Raw genomic sequence first — 18,943 nt, forward strand, 5'->3', positions numbered from 1 at the left:
AAAATACTATTTTGTCCTAATTTACCATGTGTATTACTTAAAATTGAGAGTACTTTGAACTTAGTATCTTAATTTACTGTGTGCTTTACTTAAAATCAAGTTTTATAGCTATTCACTTAAAAAAATATACAAAATGTCTGAGTGATTCTAAATAGCATAATTCATACAGTATATTTTTAAGAAATATCTTCATGGATGTCATCCACAGACAATTTCTTTGCATTCAAAAACTTAAAAAAATCTTATTCTTAATTCTTTTTGCTGTCATCTTTCAAAATTTAGTAACATATCAGCAGACGACATGCTGTATACTGAGACAGATTTGGAGGAAAGCATGGACAAGATTGAAACTATCAACTTTCATGAAGTTAAGGAGGTTGCAGGAATCAAGTTTTGGTGTTACCACGCAGGCCATGTCCTGGGAGCCGCCATGTTTATGATTGAGATCGCGGGTGTGAAGGTACCTCTGGCTCTGGCGCTTTTCTCCCCAAGAGAAATGAGTGCAGAGCATTATGCCATCAAGGAATATTAAAAAAAAATTCCCTAAGACTTGCAAAGTGTCAAAACCCTGAAACATAAGATAAAAATAAAATTGATACTTTTTCCTTTTAAATATCATGATTCCTACCTCTATTATAATACTTTCTATATCAAGACAGAGAAAAGAGTAAAACAAGCATCTTAAGGAGTAGGTTCCCTGACATCCCATAGGATTAATTCCTTTTCAGTGTCCTTTAGAAAACTGATTAGGGAAGAACTGTCTTTGTGGCTGCATCCACTTAAAATTAAATCGCAATTTAGTATGCATGTCCTCTTGATGGCTTAATATTGACAGATAAGCCCCTGAGCAGAGTGGGCTGCAAGAGTGAGGGAGATTAATTAGGAAAGATCTTTGTAGCCATCCTTGATAGAAAAGCAGAATGGGAGTCTGGAACTTCTGAACGTATGGGTGGACTAATAGGTTTCTCGACTCTAGAGCAACAGTTCTGAACTCTAGCTGCACATATGAATCACTTAGGGAGCTTTTTAAAAAATACCTATTGAATCAGAGTCTGGAGGTGTAGCTTGGCCTTTTTCTTTTCGAGTTTTCTAGGTGATTCTAGTGTGCAGCTAGAGTTGAGAACCAATACTCTAGTGTAATATTGTCCTGAATATTTTGCAGCTACTCATACATTTGAAACTTTTACACATTGAATTGTATAGCTTATCCCTAGAGTACAAATCTTGCAATTTGTTCGAAGGCACAAAAAATAAGCAGGAAATAGTATGAATGCAGATCTGAATTTTCATTTGGAATTTGATGCATATTCTCTTATGATTTTATCTCCCGTTTAGACAGTGCTCCCGTGTACCTCAGTAAATTCCTTTCCTTATCAGCATACCCCTTTTTTCTAAGAAGTTCAGAGCACTTCTCAAGTTTCTTAATAATACTTAGGTTATTTTTGTGGGATGATTCTGGGAATGTATGATTCCCATTAATTAGATTAAATAATGGAAGCACTGAATGGTTTAGTGACTTAACTAAGTTATACATTTTGAATTAGATACAAGCAATGCATCTAAATTTAATCAGTTTTAGGCGATTTTTTTTTTAAGTTGTACTTTTAGATTTTATGAGCTTAATCTATTCACTAGCAAAGTGAAGCCTTCCACCAGTCTTGACTTTCTCGCTTTATCTTTTTCATAGCTTTTGTACACAGGTGATTTCTCAAGACAAGAAGATAGGCACTTAATGGCAGCAGAAATTCCTAATATTAAACCTGACATTCTTATCATTGTAAGTATTAATGTGCTGTATTGTAATTAATGTAATGTGAGCAGAATTTTTTCTAGTGGAAAAAATATTTTGATCTTACTTTCATAGTATGTTATTAGATATAAATTGATCAGGGTTTTTTAGTGGTTTTTTTGTTTTGTTTTGTTTTGTTTTTTTGAGACAGGGTCTCGCTCTGTTGCCCAGGCTGGCATGCAGTGGCACGATCATAGCTCACTGCAACCTCAAACTCCTGGGCTCAATCAGTCCTCCCACCTCAGCCTCCCAAGTAGCTGGGACTACAGGTGGGTGGCACCACACCTAGCTAATTTTTAAAATTTTCTGTAGAGATAGTCTCACTATGTTGCCCAGGCTAGTCTTGAACTCCTGGCCTCAAGCAATCCTCCTGCCTCAGCTTCCTAAAGTGCTGGGATTACAGGCATGAGCCACTGTACCTAGCTGAGATTTATTTTTTTTAATCCTCAGAAAAAGTCATTATTTTCATGGTAACATACTTTAGAGCAGTGCTTCTTAAACGTTAATGTGCTTAGGAATCATCTAATGATGTTGTTAAAATACAGTAAGCCTAGGCTTGAAATTCTGCATTTCTAATAAGCTCCCAGGGAATGCCAGTGCTGCTGGTCAGTGGACCATACATAGTAAGGCTTTAAGGGATATTCCTAAACAGAAGTATAAGAAATAATATTTCTGACTTATAAACTGGCTTATCAGAGGTAGGAGAAATATCCTTCCCCCTATCCGCTGTGGAAAGCAAAATTGTTAAAAAAATAATGACATAGAGAAGAAGATACATTTTTGGACTATTTCTTGGTTCCATTTTCTAAAAAGTTCTTATTACTTAGATATGAATTCTAGCACTCTTGTTTGCTCTTCTTTCCAATTAGTATAACAATATGGGCTGGGCGCGGTGGCTCACGCCTGTAATCCTAGCACTCTGGGAGGCCGAGGCAGGTGGATCGCTCGAGGTCAGGAGTTTAAGACCAGCCTGAGCAAGAGTGAGACCCCGTCTCTACTAAAAATAGAAAGAAATGATCTGGCCAACTAAAATATATATAGAAAAAATTAGCCGGGCATGGTAGCGCATGCTTGTAGTCCCAGCTACTCAGGAGGCTGAGGCAGTAGGATTGCTTAAGCCCAGGAGTTTGAGGTTGCTGTGAGCTAGGCTGATGCCAGAGCACTCACTCTAGCCTGGGCAACAAAGCGAGACTCTGTCTCAAAAAAAAAAACGCAAAAAAACAATATGTGTTCAAGTAAATGACATGTTAATGGAGAAACGAATTACTTTGCTTCAGCATTTCATTGTTGTTAAACTTTTAGATTCTTTGGGATCATTGGCCTTAGTCTCATACTTCTGACATGTTATTTAGGAATCTACTTATGGGACCCACATCCATGAGAAACGTGAAGAGCGAGAAGCGAGATTCTGTAACACTGTCCACGATATTGTAAATAGAGGGGGCAGAGGTCTTATTCCTGTCTTTGCTCTTGGAAGGGCTCAGGAGCTGCTCTTGATTCTGGGTATGCTATTTCCTTTTTATCATTTTGTCAAGAGAATAACATGGCCTTGGGTAAGTCATTCCCCTTTCTGGGCTTCAGTTTCTTCATTTAAAAATAGGGATTTGGTAATAATAAGAGCCTAGGGAAGCAGGAACTCACATACGCTGCTGCTGGTTATATAAGTTGGTGTACTTTTCCAGTTATCCTCTGTATCAGAAGTCTTAAAATGTGCACACCCTTTAACCAGCAGTTCCACTTCTGGGAAATAGTGAGATGTGTATAAAATTTTGTCAGTAAAAATATTCATCATCTTAGTATTTTTAAAGAAATATGTCAGTATATATCACGTTGTAGGAAAAAATCATACTACAAATGAGTAATTACATACTTTGACATAATCTGTTAAGGGGACCAAAAAAGTAGGGTTCAAAATTATATATACTCTGATTCTAGTTAGGTAAAAAATATACACACAAATGATTGCAAGGATATTAAATCTGCATATTGGGAAAGTAGATGATTTCTTTTTTGTATTTTGTTTTTCTCCATTTTCCAAATACTTCGGTGAACATATATAACTTTTTGTAATAAGGAGCAAAAGATGTCACTTTTTAGCCTCATTTGTACTTAATGATCCCTTTTAACTCACATTCTATGGTTCTGTTTGGGAAAGGCACTCTTAAAGAGTAAACGAAGGTGCCTCGTGTGTATAGAGCCTCAATATGCAGAACTAGAAATGATTGCCTCGTAAGCTCTTATTCTCAGTTCTGCAGTCTTGGTGATGATAAGGGTAAATAGAATCCTTGTTACACTCAAAAGGAAAACAAGCAAGGGAAGATGGAATAAATGGCCCCAGATCAAAAGCAAATCTATAACAGAGACATGACTTTCTGGAAGCTAAATTTTCTAAATCCTAATCCAGTCAAGTCTTTTGATCCTGGTTGGTTCTCGTTTCTAACTACAAGTCAAAAAATTAGTCCTTAGAAGTCTTGAAATGAAAAGTCTTCATAACCAATAATATGAAGAGCAAAGGCAATTAGGAAGGTGAAACAACCCACCATCAAATTAGGTTGCCAGATTTAGCAAATAAAAATACAGGACATCAGGTTAAATTTTAAGTTCAGATAAATAATAAATAATATTTTAGTATAAATGTCCCAAATATTTAGTATATATTTTTATCTAAGAGTCTTTTGTTATCTGAAATTCAAGTTTCACTGAGCATTTGGTGTTTTTATCTGGCTACCCTATCATGAAAGCATGTATTATAAATCTTTTCATGAACCAGGACTGCTCCATGTAATTGGTTGCTCTTTTTCCTTAAATTCTCCCGGTAGTATAGTATAATGGAAAGAGAGCAGCCATTCAAATCACTGGTTTCAAATCTTTTCTATGTTCTAGCCATATAACCTTGGGCAAATTAATCTTTTTTTTTTTTTGACTGTTGAAAATCTACTCATAAAAATAAAAAAAATAGGAGGTTGTAATGTGGTCTTGGAATGTAGTCTGCTTTATACAGTATATGAGAAATCTTAAGAGTATATGTTAAAAACTTTGACACCTTTAAAAGTTTTAATTACATCTAAAAAAAACAATAACAGGATAAACCAGAGGACAAAGCAGGAAATGTATTTGTAATGTGGATGACAGAAAAAGTCCTTGTCCTTATACACAATTATCACTTTTACATGAAGTAGAAAAATGACATTCACATGCTATTCAGCCTTTTTTTTAAGCCTGTTTCCCAATCAATAAGATGGGAAATCTTCTTAAAGTTATCTTGAAAACTAGAAATGATAAATGTAAATTACATACTAGGCATTTAATACATATCCTAAATGCAGGTGGACTTAGTGGAATTAAATGCTATCTTTTGGCCATACTACCTTTATAAAATTTTGGGATTTAATGAGGGTCCTCCCTTAAAATAAGCCTTCTTTTGAAGTTATATTGCCCACTACTGTCATTATCAGAAACTATTTGATTAGTAGTTTTTAAAAAACATAATAATAGGCCAGTCCCAGTGGCTCACATTTATAATCTTAACACTTTGGGAGGCTGAGGCAGGAGGATTGTTTGAAGCTAGGAGTTTGAGACCAGCCTGGACAACATAGCAAGACCCTGCCTCTTCAAAAAAATTAAAAGATTAGCCAGGTGTGGTGTCATGTGCCTTTAGTCCTAGCTACTTGGGAGGTTGAGCTGGGAGGATCACTGGAGCCCAGGAGATTGGGGATACAGTGAGCTATGATCACACTACTGCACTCCAGCCTGAGTGACAGAGTGAGACCCTGTCTCAAAAAAATATATATAATAATAAAGTAATATGACTATACTGTTTTTTTAAGTGTTCAAAATTGGTTTAACTCTTTGGCAGTCCTGTTTTGTAATTACCAGGTGATAGATCTGTTGAAATATTAATAATACATTTTGATTTAAAACCATCACAGAATTTAGTGTCTCTGGGGTAATAAGTTATGGTCTGTTATTCGGTATAAACTTATACTGAATAATGTTTAAAAGCTTTCACATCTTTGGACTGTGCTCACAGCATTTTTCTTGGATTGTACACTGGTATTTGGAAATAAGTTTTGGGTTTGTAAGTTTAAGTTAGTAAGGACCAGGCTAATTTTTCTTTAATTCTTTAAAGATTTAGTCATATACTTTATTTCTTGGTTGTCATGTGTTTCATTTATTATTTGAACTCATAGAAAACAGATGTTTGTTTCTCATCTAATCTCTCTAGATGAATATTGGCAGAATCACCCAGAACTACATGACATTCCAATATACTATGCGTCATCTTTGGCCAAGAAGTGTATGGCAGTGTACCAGACGTATGTAAATGCAATGAATGACAAAATTCGCAAACAGATCAACATCAATAATCCTTTTGTTTTCAAACACATTAGTAACCTCAAGGTGAGTGTGGAGGAAAGAAAGACAAGGTTGGATAAAACACACATCAGGTGTTGGTAGGAAGAGGTTCCTATAATTGATTCTGTGGCTGAATCCCTCTTGCTGAAGTCTTACCTCTTCTGTAGCAGGCATCGTTTTTCTTTAGGAATCAAAACTCCAGCAATTGGCATTCTTATTTTTGCTTATAAATTTTGCCACTTGCTCCAAGTCTCCATATGTTCTCAATGTTTATAATTGCTAAATAACTTGGATCTCTTTTGCCATAGGAATAAAAAGTCCTAACAAGAAAAATATCTGTTATATATGTTTACTTCTCGAGAGCATTCAATGAAATCTAGTTTTATTTAATGTAAAAAATATTGTTTTATTCAAACTGATGCTTTAATCATAATAAAATAATTTAAGTCATAAGTGGTCTTCCTGTTATAAATAGGCTTTGTTTGTAAAGCATATTTTTTCAGTTAATTGCTTAAGAATTAGAGCCAAATTCTCCCTAAAACAGTGATAAACCTTTTGATTAGATTTTCAGGCCAGCTCAAAATATTCATGAAGTACACAAAGCCGTTGTGAGTCTTTAGGAATATTCTTTCAATGTTCTATCTTGGATAGGTAGAAACCCAGTTGACTCTTGCTTTTACTTTTCTGCCTGCTTGCTAGGCCCTGAGAATGATCTAATGGTCCCGATGGCCCCCTAGGTACCAGTAGAAGATTTTGAAGATCAATATGAGCTTACCCCTTATCACTTTATTTTTTTATCATTCCTAGCCTAAAGTATTTAGGAAGTTGAACTTAAAATGATTTCTAGTCTTGTCAAAGCCCTTTTAGTAGTGTGATTAATCTTTTACCTAGCTTTTTGTTATTCTTTAAAAATAAAGAATGCTTTATCAGACCCTGATAGTTAACATGCCTTTACTATTCCTTTTTCTCTCTTAGAGCATGGATCATTTTGATGACATTGGTCCCAGTGTTGTAATGGCCTCCCCAGGCATGATGCAAAGTGGCTTATCCAGAGAGTTATTTGAAAGTTGGTGTACTGATAAGAGGAATGGCGTCATTATAGCAGGATACTGTGTAGAAGGGACACTTGCCAAGGTCAGTTATGGTCTCAAGCTATTATATTATTCCTAATCAAAATCACAGAGGTGACAGTATCCTCACAAGTTTTTCCATTGAAGTAGTTCTTTAAGTATTACAAGTTTTGATTTTAAAAAATGAGGATGGAGATAGATAGCTAGAGAGGTGTGTAGGATGAGGAATTATGCAGACACTGAATGGCCTAACAAGATTCCCCAGGCACACATTAAAGTTTGAGAAGAGCTTATTTGGTTGCAAATAAAGAAAAATGAATAGGAACCTATTTGAGACAAACACATGAATAACTTCATCTGATGAAGAAGAGATTTACGAATATGTATTCTCTTAAAAAGCTGTAGAACGTGTTTGGGTTGATCTACCTAATTTCCTATTGGTATAAAAATGGTTGATGTTAGCTATTAGGGATGTAGACATTGTAGAAAATATAAGCAAAGCTTTAAAGGCAATTTCTGAACGTCTAAACATCACATTCTCATCCTCTTACCATTAACATCTATTTTCTTTTTTAAAATGATTCCTCATTTTGATCATTTTTATTACTTTACCTTATTCTATAAAGTCCTTTAGTGACAATACCTGCCATGTATTTAAAATAGATTTCCAGAATGGAAACACATCTGTCCTTTATACAGATCCTTCTATCTGGAAAATGACTTTCTAGATCAGGAGAGTAGTTGGGAATACAGGTTTATCTTTCTAAGCATAAGAATCATAATTTTCATTGCCAGTACTCCAAATACATTGAGTTCTAGTTAATCTGCTTACTTTCCTGATTAAATGTTTGCTTTATCAAATAAAATAAATATTTATTATTTACTAAGTCAGTAGTGTTAGAATGATTTTTGTGCTGAAGTTCCTAAACTTAACATAAGAGTTTATGACTGCATGAACAAAAAGAAAATGTATCTTTTATTTTCTAATTGGATAGTTTATTTGTTTTGCTTTGTTATTTTTCTTTATTCTTAACAGCATATCATGTCTGAACCTGAAGAAATCACTACCATGTCTGGACAGAAGTTACCACTGAAAATGTCTGTTGATTACATTTCTTTCTCTGCTCACACAGATTACCAGCAAACCAGTGAATTTATCCGTGCTTTGAAACCGCCTCATGTGGTCAGTCTGTGAATTTGATTTATAGTGTTAAACAGAAAAAAAGCATACCCAAGAAACCATGAAGCAGCCAGTTCACAAATCAAGCATCACCCTCTGTTAATGTAGCACTTTATGAATAGAGCATTTGTATTTGCACTTGTATTTTACCTTAATAGCTCTCTTTTGAGTTAGGCAAGCTACACACTTTAATTTTCTCTGTTTTACACTGACTCTTATTCAGACCTACCAACCCCAATTATAGCGGTTTTTTCTATTATTTTCTGTTGCCTCTCCAATAATTTAAGAGCAAGACTTTGGAGTACAACTGCTTGTTTTGAATCCCAGCCCCCTCCTTAACTTGCTGTGCAATCCTGGGCAAGTTACTTAATCTGTCTGTACTGTATTTGTAAATAGGAATAGTAATATCTCATAGGTTACTGTCAAATGAGAGAATGTATTTCTAAAGCACTTAATATGGTGCCTGGCATGTAGTAAATGCTTAATAATAATATCAAATAGGCAGTGCAAGGATAATTTGGAGAAACAAGAAAGAGTAGTCATGTAATAGTAAAAACTGAAGATTTAATAGATAATGAAATACATAGTTCCTTATTAGTATGACTTATATTTTTAACTTTTATGTAATATAAAAGTAACGAATATATTTTGATGGGATTGGAAAGAGGGGTAAGCTGAAAAAAATATGTATTTTTAATTAGAGAAACACTAATGAAATTTGTCTATAGAAAATAGGTGAAGTACCCTTTTTGAATGTATTGGAAAGTAGCTTAGAGGAAATGACCTTTTGTTAGGTTTTTTTGCTTGTTGTTTTCCAAGTATTTTTAACTGTGGTAAAATATATGTAACTAAAATTTATAATTTTAACCATTTTTAAGTGTACAATCCCATAGCATTAATTATATTCACAATGTTGTACAGCTATCACCACTAGCTATTTTCAAAACTTTTCATCACCCCAAACAGAAACTGTACCAATTAAGCAATAACTCCCCATTACCTTCTCCCTCCAGCCCCTGGTAACCTCTAATCTACTTTCTGTCTCCGAATTTGACTATTCTGGGTCTCTCATATAAGAGGAAACATGCAATACTTAAGATATTTTCAGGGTTCATCATGTTGTAGCATGTATTAGAACTTCATGCCTTTTATGGCTGAATCATATTCCGTTGTCTGTTTACCACATTTTGTTTATCCATTCGTCTGTGGGTACATACTTGGGTTGTTTCACCTTTTGGCTAGTGTGAAGTGGTATCTCATCGTGGTTTGATTTTCATTTCCCTAATGACTAAAGATGTTGAGCATGTTTTTGTGTACTCTTTTGTTAGGTTTTAAGTCCCTTCTAGCATGATAGTCCTCACGGGTACTTGCCATAGGCCCTTTAACAAGCAGGTTTTTAGTGGAGCAAATCACTCACTTATTCCTAGCATTGTAGCATATAGAGTTTAGTTACAGTGTAGGCTCCTCCCTGATGTTTTGTGGTATATGTGGTTTATGGACATTTTCCCATATTTTCAAGGCAGGAAGGAAAAGTTGTATTGCTCTTTCTTACTGGTGTCACCACCTCATCCTGTGTCCCATTTCATCTCATTGCTCTCCAGATTCTATTTCTGCTGACAGTTTAAGTTCCTGGGTTGAACTTGCTATTTGCTTCCTCCGATAACCAGCTTTAGCAAAAGTGTATCTACATGATAAAATTATACTGTAATAGTAGCATTGCTGGTAGTAATTAATAAGAGCTAGCATTTATTATTTACCATGTTCCAGGCACTGTACTTGTGTTTTATATGAATCAACTTGCTTAATCTTCACAACCAACAGCTGTTTTATAGATAAGAAAACTGAAGTGTTAAGTAACTTGGTCAAGGTTACACAGCTAGTAAGTGGCATTGACAGGATTGGTGTTATGTCAACACAGATTAACAGAACAATTTGTGTTCTGCAGGCAGCCAGGCCTGGGCTCTTCAACACTAACCTCTCAATGAGATGTATGAATTTTTCTATATTTCAGTGCATCTATGTTCACATTGGTAAAGGGCTGGACCAGGTGACTTCTGTAGTCTCTTCTAGATTTAAATGCATATGACTCTTGTATAACTCTATTGCTACACCTACTATCTGAGAAAATACTCAATAGTTTTCTTTAGTTTCTTAATAAATCTTTCAAAAGAAGCTTTTTGTGAAGAAAAAAAGTGACCTCTGATATTTCCTTCTGTTTATTAAAGCAGTATTTAATAAAATATTTCAGAACCAAAGACTGGATTAGAAAATTTCTTTGCTCTCTGTTGAAATAGTTCCCCATAAGGATCTTTTAAAGCCAAACAGAATGAATATGTCTGTACAAGTTTGATTGGCTAAAGTTCCTTAAAAGTACTAAAGTTTTGCAACTTTACTATGTTATGTTTCTGTTTACTATATATGTCTCTATTTCATGTATTTAACTCACTCAGATAAGGATCATCATTAATCTGAATGAAGAATGTTTCCCTGTGCTCTTTTAAAATTTATTCTGTATAGATTTTAGTCCATGGAGAACAGAACGAAATGGCCAGATTAAAAGCAGCACTGATTCGAGAATATGAAGATAATGATGAAGTTCACATAGAGGTTCATAATCCTCGGAATACAGAAGCAGTGACCTTAAACTTCAGAGGAGAAAAACTAGCCAAGGTAAAAGATTATGGTTCCTATCTGTCCTATCTGTGTTTTTTCTTCAGGAAAGAGTATACTTTTTAAGAACATAGACCTCCTTTAATCAAATTGAGGGAATGTACTTATTTCTGTCTACTTAGTATACTGGAAGAATTTTATCCTTATGATTTTTAGGCTTCTTTTGGTTCTACTAATTTGTTTCTTAGGATGGAAAATTTTCGTATAGATTAGATCTTGATGCATTTGAATCTGATAGCTCTTTAATTCACATCTTCAATTATTTTTCCTTCCACATTTGTCTGAGAGTAAACAAATGTTAATTAGTGTTTTTTACTATATCCAATACAGTGCTGTGTCCATCTCTCATCATTCCCCCTAAGAATCTAAAGATAGGCCTATATCTCTAAGTATGTGTTTGTGTGGATATGATGAATATATTAAAAAATTATCTTTTTAAAAATTAATCATTTTTGGCCAGGTGCAGTGGCTCATGCCTATAATCCCAGCATTGGGGAGGCCAAGGGGGGAGGATCACTTGAGGCCAGGAGTTTGAGACCAGCCTGAGCCACATAGCAAGACCCCATCACTACAAAAAATAAGAAAAATTAGCCATGTGTAGTGGTACACGTGGGTAGTCCCAGCTGCTTGGGAGGCTGAGATAGGAGGATTACTTGAGCCTAGGAGTTCAAGGCTGTAGTTAGCTATCATCATGCCACTGTATTCTAGCCTAGGTGTCAGAGTGAGACTGTCTCAAAAAAAAAAAAAGAGGCCAGGCACGGTGGCTCACGCCTGTAATCCTAGCACTCTGGGAGGCCAAGGCAGGCAGATCGTTTGAGCTCAGGAGTTCAAAACCAGCCTGAGCAAGAGCGAGACCCCATCTCTACTAAAAAAATAGAAATAAATGATCTAAAAAGATATAGAAAAAATTAGCTGAGCATGGTGGCGCATGCCTGTAGTCCCAGCTACTCGGGAGGCTGAGACAAGAGGATTGCTTGAGCCCAGGAGTTTGAGGTTGTTGTGAGCTAGGCTGATGCCATGGCACTCACTCTAGCCCAGGCAACAGAGCAACACTCTGTCTCAAAAAAAAAAAAAAAAAAAAGAATAGTGGGTTTCATGTTTGTAAGATTTTTGTTTTTGTCTGGTTTTGAATGGTTGTTACTCTGTTCTCTTCAAAATGTTTCTCCCTCAGTATACCATCTCATACATACCTATCTTTATTGCCCTTTTTATTCAAAGGTGCTGCTTCTTTTAGTGTTGGGTTGAGCACAGCCTCCCACCTGTGTATTAGTGGTGCTTACTCTCTATGTAGAGTTTGATAGCCAGCCTGAGGGAGCACATGCATTTCGGCCAGCACTTCCTGTCCTTCCCCACTACTTGCAGCTATTGAGAGCTTTCTTACCCCCAGCACCTACTAGGTTTACTTGGTTGTTGAACTGATTGGACTGAACTGAACCTAGCCATTCTGGCTGGATCTGCCCCTGTGACTCTTATTTTTGATACCTTGGTAGCAATGTTACTGCTCTGGTCCATGTGTAAAACATTTTGTATTTTTTGTAGTTAAATTCACATGTTGTTTTCATAGCTCAAATGTCTTATGGTCATCATTATTACTAACTGCATTTTAGTGCTTGAATAACTGCATTTTACAAGATTCTATTTTCTTCAATTTTTTTGTTTGTTTTTTTAATAGGTTATGGGCTTTTTAGCAGACAAAAAACCAGAACAAGGCCAACGGGTCTCAGGAATACTTGTTAAAAGAAACTTTAATTATCACATACTTTCTCCTTGTGACTTGTCTAGTAAGTATACTATTAAATGTCAAATATCATCTTGACAGTGAAAGAAAATCTATGAAAACTTCTCTTAACCTAGTAACCAAATTTTAAGTAACAAATGATAAAATAGGAATAGGTGAGAGGTAGTGATCTATTAAGAATTAGCTTTGTGGTGAGAAAAAAATCTTCCTTGACCTGCGAAAACATTTCAACTATTTGTGAGATCACCGTTTTTGTAGTTGGAAGCATAAGTTCACTTGTAAGTCAGGTTAACTACCCCTGCTCACCTTTAGCCACCCTGTTTTCAACCCTTTACAACAGAGTGTTGGTGCTTTTCTTTTCTGAAGTAACTCTGGACTCCCCAGGTAAGCATGTTGTTCTTTATGACCTGTACTTTCACATCACTTGCTGGGCCTTCCAAAAGGAGGAAACAAAAACTTTTATAATTTCTTTAAAAGTGAAAAATTATTAATGTAGAGCCTAAATTTTTCATTGCATTGGAACTTTCATTTTTCATCCAAATAAGTAACACCAACTATATAGTCCAAGCTTGTAGTGTATATAAATTGAAGCTCATAGAGAAAAATAAAAATTTGAGCAAAGCTAAATAGGATTACATTTAAGTTTGTAAATTGCTTTTTTTCCCAAAGTTTATAAGCATTTCTATGTGTGTTCTTTGTGTAAATACTGTTATCAATAAGTAATTTCCCAATAAATATGGCATTATCTTCAGGTAAATACTGTGCTCAAGATTATTTATATAGCATTAATAAATTATAAGCGTTTTATGAAGAAATAGGAAATAGCAGCAGTGTTGAGGTGTTCACCTGTGAGACAGGTCAACTGTCAGCTTCTAGACCATCACACGTCACTATCTCTGTTGCTTCATTCAGCCCCTAGGGCTCTTACTCTCATGCCAGGCATTAGGTGCTGGAGGACTAAAGATTTATTTAAAAATAAGAGTCCCAGCCCCTGAAAAATCATCTCTGCCTAATGAGGAAAGTAATGTTGGGAAGAGCTAATCACAGTATTGCTGTGACACACAGAAATATGTGATAAGTGTGTGAGGAGGCCGGGCGCGGTGGCTCACGCCTGTAATCCTAGCCCTCTGGGAGGCCAAGGCGTGTGGATCGCTCGAGGTCAGGAGTTCGAGACCAGCCTGAGCGAGACCGCCGCCCCCCCCACCCCCTCCCCACCCCCCGTCTCTACTAAAAATAGAAATCAATTATCTGGACAACTAAAAATATATATATGTAAAAAATTAGCCGGGCATGGTGGCACATGCCTGTAGTCCCAGCTACTCGGGAGGCTGAGGCAGTAGGATTGCTTAAGCCCAGGAGTTTGAGGTTGCTGTGAGCTAGGCTGACGCCACGGCACTCACTGTAGCCCGGGCAACACAGTGAGACTCTGTCTCAATAAATAAATAAATAAATAAGTAAGTAAGTAAGTAAGTAAAGTAAGTAAGTAAGTAAGTAAGTAGTGTGAGGAGAGACTGGGCCCAGAAAGTTGGGAAAAGCTTTGTAAATCAGGAAGTATTCGCACCATGTGGTGAAAGATTGTTTGGAGTTGCCAAGCAAAATAGAAAGCGGATGACAGTTGGCATAGTGGCTACTAGACATCTAAGAACCTGGAGTGTTCAGGGGAATGAGGGTCCTTTCTTAAGGCTGGAGCAGAAGTTCACTGCGGGTGGGGGGTGGGGCATAAGGAGATAAGTGGGAAAATGTGAGTGGTACCGTATTAAGGAGCATCTTGTTAGCTTTCTGAAAAACTTGTTCTCACTTACCTTGCTTTTACTTTTTCTTTTTTTACTCCTGGTATATGTTTGCAAATTGTATTTTGTGGGACTAGTATTGTTTCATTAACTATATTTACTCTAATTTTCTCTTCAGATTATACTGACCTGGCCATGAGCACTGTGAAACAGACCCAAGCCATCCCATATACTGGTCCCTTTAATTTGCTCTATTACCAGCTACAGAAATTGACAGGTATGTGTATGTATTGAAATTCCTTTAATTATTTTCTGGTTTTTAGTAAGATAATTTTATATCTGGGAAAGAATGTTATTTAATTTTGGTAATTGTCTCAGAATTGTACAAATTTTATTTTTACACATGGTCATGTTGTTATTGCCTTTAGGTGAAATTTTTGAAAATATAAATTTTTTTAAATTCCATTATACCTCTTATCCTTGATCCACTTAAAATTCTAAAAATATCAGTAGTCTTTGCTTCCTGTGTTTAAAATATATTTTAGTTGACTATACCTAAAATTTTATTTATTTATTTGATCAGTGAAAATAACTTTTCTGGTTCCATCAGTACCAATCTATACAGAAGGTTTTATTAGAGCTTAGTAACCACTGGCCAAAGGCCAGTGGGAGAACAAACCTATTCTGTTTTCATATTAGACCATTTTGACTTAGAGATTTTTGTATATTAACATAATGAGGGCAATGACTAAATTAAAAGGCATGGAGACTCTCTAATAAAGCAAGAATATTTCATATTACAAAATACACTTTTGATCAGTATGCTCTTTATAATTCATAAAGTACTACCATAAAATAAACCAGTAGAAAGAAATTTTTTTTACCTTATAATCATGTTAGAATTATAGGTCATAACATAGGAAGTTAATAAAATATATCTAAACTAATTGTTGATTCAGGCCAGGTACAGTGGCTCACGCCTGTAATCCTAGCACTCTGGGAGGCTGAGACGAGAGGCTCGCTTGAGCTCAGGAGTTTGAGACCAGCTCTGAGCAAGAGCGAGACCCCATCTCTGCTAAAAATAGAAAAATTAGCCAGGCGTCATGGTGTGCACCTGTAGTCCCAGCCACTTGGGAGGCTGAGGCAGGAGGATCGCTTGAGCCCAGGAGTTTGAGGTTGTTATGAGCTGAGCTGACACCACAGCACTGTACTCAGGGCGACAGAGTGAGACTCTGTCTCAAAAAAAAGAAATTCTTGATTATGGGAACACTAGAAAGTAGCCAGGTTCCATGGCTCATGCCTGTAATCCCAGCTACTCAGGAGGCTGAAGCAGGAATTTCGCTTGAGGCCAGGAGTTCTAGAACAGCAGCCTGGGCAACATAGTAAAACCCTGTCTCTTTAAAAAAAAAAAAAAAGAAGAAGAAGAAGAAAAAGACACTAGGAAGACCAGAAAAGTCTCATCTTTGACAATAGAATTTCCCTGTAGAATTATTGAACTTATGAAGACAGAAGGGAGAAGAGACTAGTTGGCAGTAGTTGACTAGTTTCATACCAAATGTTAAGATGCTAGTGGAAGGCTAAATCTCTTGTTACGAACATGTATGTTTGAACATCACCTGAGTTTGCTACTGATAAAATATTTAATGTCCAAGGTAAATCCTACCTAGTTATATGAATTTTTATAATACATGTTGAGATCTTTCAGTTGCTATAAGCAATTAACATAAAACTTACTTAGCTGTTTAAAAATTGAGTACAGATTTTATTTTTTCATTGTACAGCTGCTCTATTTCAGTTCTCTCTATAAACAAATGAATAGTTATGCCTCTGGAAGATTATCAGAAAATTATATACACCTTGTAATCACTCCTTTTTTTCAGGTGATGTAGAAGAATTAGAAATTCAAGAAAAACCTGCTCTGAAAGTGTTCAAAAATATTACTGTAATACAAGAACCAGGCATGGTGGTATTAGAAGTAAGATAAGATCGTTTACCTAAACAAGGAGGAAAAAAGTTTTAAAAAAGTTTATGTGCAATTCTAGAGAAAATTCGTTTCTTTCCAATTAGGAAAAAAACATTGTTGGAAAATATATATGTAAATAATTTTTCTTTCCAAGATCAGTGTTAAATATAACATAGCTGGGCATTTTCTATGTAGTTACAACAACACAGAAACTAATAATAAGTTAAGTCTTCATATTTAGTAGGTGTGATAAGTATAGGTCTCACATGAGTAAGCCTCAACTGATTTTGTGGTACTCCAGGATGTCTTCAGTTATATCAAAAGATCTTAGAATTTTCAGATAAAAATTTAATTCTGTTATATTAAACAAATTTATCATGCAGCACTCCTTAAAAGAGTGAAATTTTGAAGATTCAAGTAAATAGTAATAAAGTGACTGAAATCCAAAAAGGCTAGAAATTATCAAATTAGGTAAATGTGGTTCCTACTGTTAGAATTTTAAATCCCTACTGGTAGAGTTTGGAAAACAGACATCAGAGGAATTGTAGGATTGACTTTGATAGATTGGCACCTGTTAAATGTAAAGAAGGACTTTCAAAGTGAGTCCTGGCAGTGAATAATCCAGGAGAGCACCTTGACTGTTTCTCTGCTTCAAGGTAGAATTCTATGTAAATTTCCAAGATATATGGTTAACTATTTTATTTATATATGCTATTTTTTAAAACAAATAGAAAAAGATCTGTCAGCTCTGGTCCCACTATAATTCTGTGATTTAAGTCTAAATTTGATTCAAGGCTAAAAACAACTAAAGAACGTGTCAAAAGGAGTAGTTATCTATAACATAGAGTTACATACAATAATATATAAAATGTTAATATCAAAAAAAAGGGAGAAGTTATTAGAGACATTAATTTAGCTCTTACTACCAAATACTGTTAGAGAATATACTTTTGTTCCTAGAGTTAACAGGTCAGAGAGGACCTTAGAGAAAGTTGAAATGCATCAAGTTGCTTATAAAAGCAACTTTTATCTTTGCGAAGATAATAAAACATAGGAAGGGCATTCAACTGCTCTCACCCTAACCTGGAGACATGGAAAACTTTGTTGGAACACTGGGCCCAAAAAAGAGTATCAGGAGTTGTTAGACTTAGTGTGAGAAGCAAAAGTAAATGTTTAAAAATATTGCCCTCTTACCATACTGTCTATGCTACTAAAATATAGTGATTAGGAGTTTGAGTTTAAATCCCAGCACCAGCAATTATCTTGTGCAAGTTATTTTTGAGTCAGTTTCTCTTTTATAAAATAAAGTTGTTAATAGTTATTTTTTATGAGAATTAAATGATAATGCATATAAAACACTGTGCCACAAAGGACTCATTCAGTACATTTTACTTTTGTTATTAAAAGAAAATTAGAACAGTGTAGCATTATTAATTTCAGTAAACAATGAGTAAGTTAATTGCAGGGAAAATTCGAGAAGCAGTAGTCCCATATGTGTAGTCTGTGGATAGGTGGGTAGTATTCATAGCTTTTGTGGTTGGCCATAGCTGTACCTTCCTAATTCTGCCTTTTGCTTTCCAGTGGTTGGCAAACCCTTCTAATGATATGTATGCAGATACAGTAACAACTGTGATATTGGAAGTTCAGTCAAATCCAAAAATAAGGAAAGGTACGGAATTATTTCATTTTTATCAATTAATTCTTTTATTTCTCCCATGTTTCCATGAAGTAAAAAGCAGTAAATAAAGTCCTAAAGAATTTAATCTCCTGATTTTTCCATTCCTATGTAATTTTAAGATATATGCGTAGCAATGCATATTATTGGTATTTTACTTACTTTTTGTCCTAGTTTTGCATTCATACTTTAAATCTGGTTGCAATTACCACAAGATAAAAATCCCTTTAGAAGCAGTCCTAACAGACATGCTGGTTGTTAAACAATTTAATCAGAAATTCCAGAATACTGCTGAATTGAATCAGCATGTCTGTTAGGAAGGTATGCTACTATCTCTGCGTTTAATAAAATCAGTTGACTAAAATGGAATCTCCCTATGGGACAATTTTCAACCAAAGAAAACACCAGTGTTTTTTCTTATCTTAGGTGGTAAAAATAAAGGTGCACGGTGTGGGAATGGGTGGGAAGGGAGGACCTTTTAAAACGGTCATAAGTAAACAGTGGTGCAGAAGTTAGTAACAGTGAAGGGAGGATGAGGGTTTGGTGCAGAGAGCAGAAATGAAAAGATTAAACCCAGAGGGTTTTGGCCCCCACAGTTTGCAGCTCTGAAGCACCCCCCTGCCCTCCAAAACCACAGCTGGGTTTCACTTAATATCTTAGTTTGTTCAATTCAAATCATATGCTCCTGAATTGAATTGTATCTTAGCCACCAAGGTTGCTTTCTGTTTATTATATTCTGATAACCCTTTTGTAAAATGAAGTATTTTTTGTA

General features: G+C 35.5%; 1 protein-coding gene across 2 annotated transcripts in view; it reads left to right on the forward strand.

Moving 5' to 3' along the window:
* Window positions 1-18,943, forward strand: part of CPSF3 (cleavage and polyadenylation specific factor 3) — a 37,437-nt gene that overhangs the window by 7,913 nt on the left and 10,581 nt on the right. The window contains exons 5-15 of one of the 2 annotated variants that reach the window (XM_045549007.1): window positions 283-460; window positions 1,688-1,777; window positions 3,142-3,292; window positions 6,015-6,190; window positions 7,121-7,279; window positions 8,252-8,398; window positions 10,913-11,065; window positions 12,738-12,846; window positions 14,712-14,810; window positions 16,414-16,508; window positions 18,078-18,165. In XM_045549007.1, the coding sequence (XP_045404963.1) occupies window positions 283-460; window positions 1,688-1,777; window positions 3,142-3,292; window positions 6,015-6,190; window positions 7,121-7,279; window positions 8,252-8,398; window positions 10,913-11,065; window positions 12,738-12,846; window positions 14,712-14,810; window positions 16,414-16,508; window positions 18,078-18,165 (1,445 nt within the window). The remainder of the gene's footprint in view (window positions 1-282; window positions 461-1,687; window positions 1,778-3,141; window positions 3,293-6,014; window positions 6,191-7,120; window positions 7,280-8,251; window positions 8,399-10,912; window positions 11,066-12,737; window positions 12,847-14,711; window positions 14,811-16,413; window positions 16,509-18,077; window positions 18,166-18,943) is intronic. The other variant, XM_045549008.1, reaches the window with a different exon arrangement.

Source organism: Lemur catta, chromosome 4, assembly GCF_020740605.2.
Source record: "Lemur catta isolate mLemCat1 chromosome 4, mLemCat1.pri, whole genome shotgun sequence".
Taxonomy (NCBI): Eukaryota; Metazoa; Chordata; class Mammalia; order Primates; family Lemuridae; genus Lemur; species Lemur catta.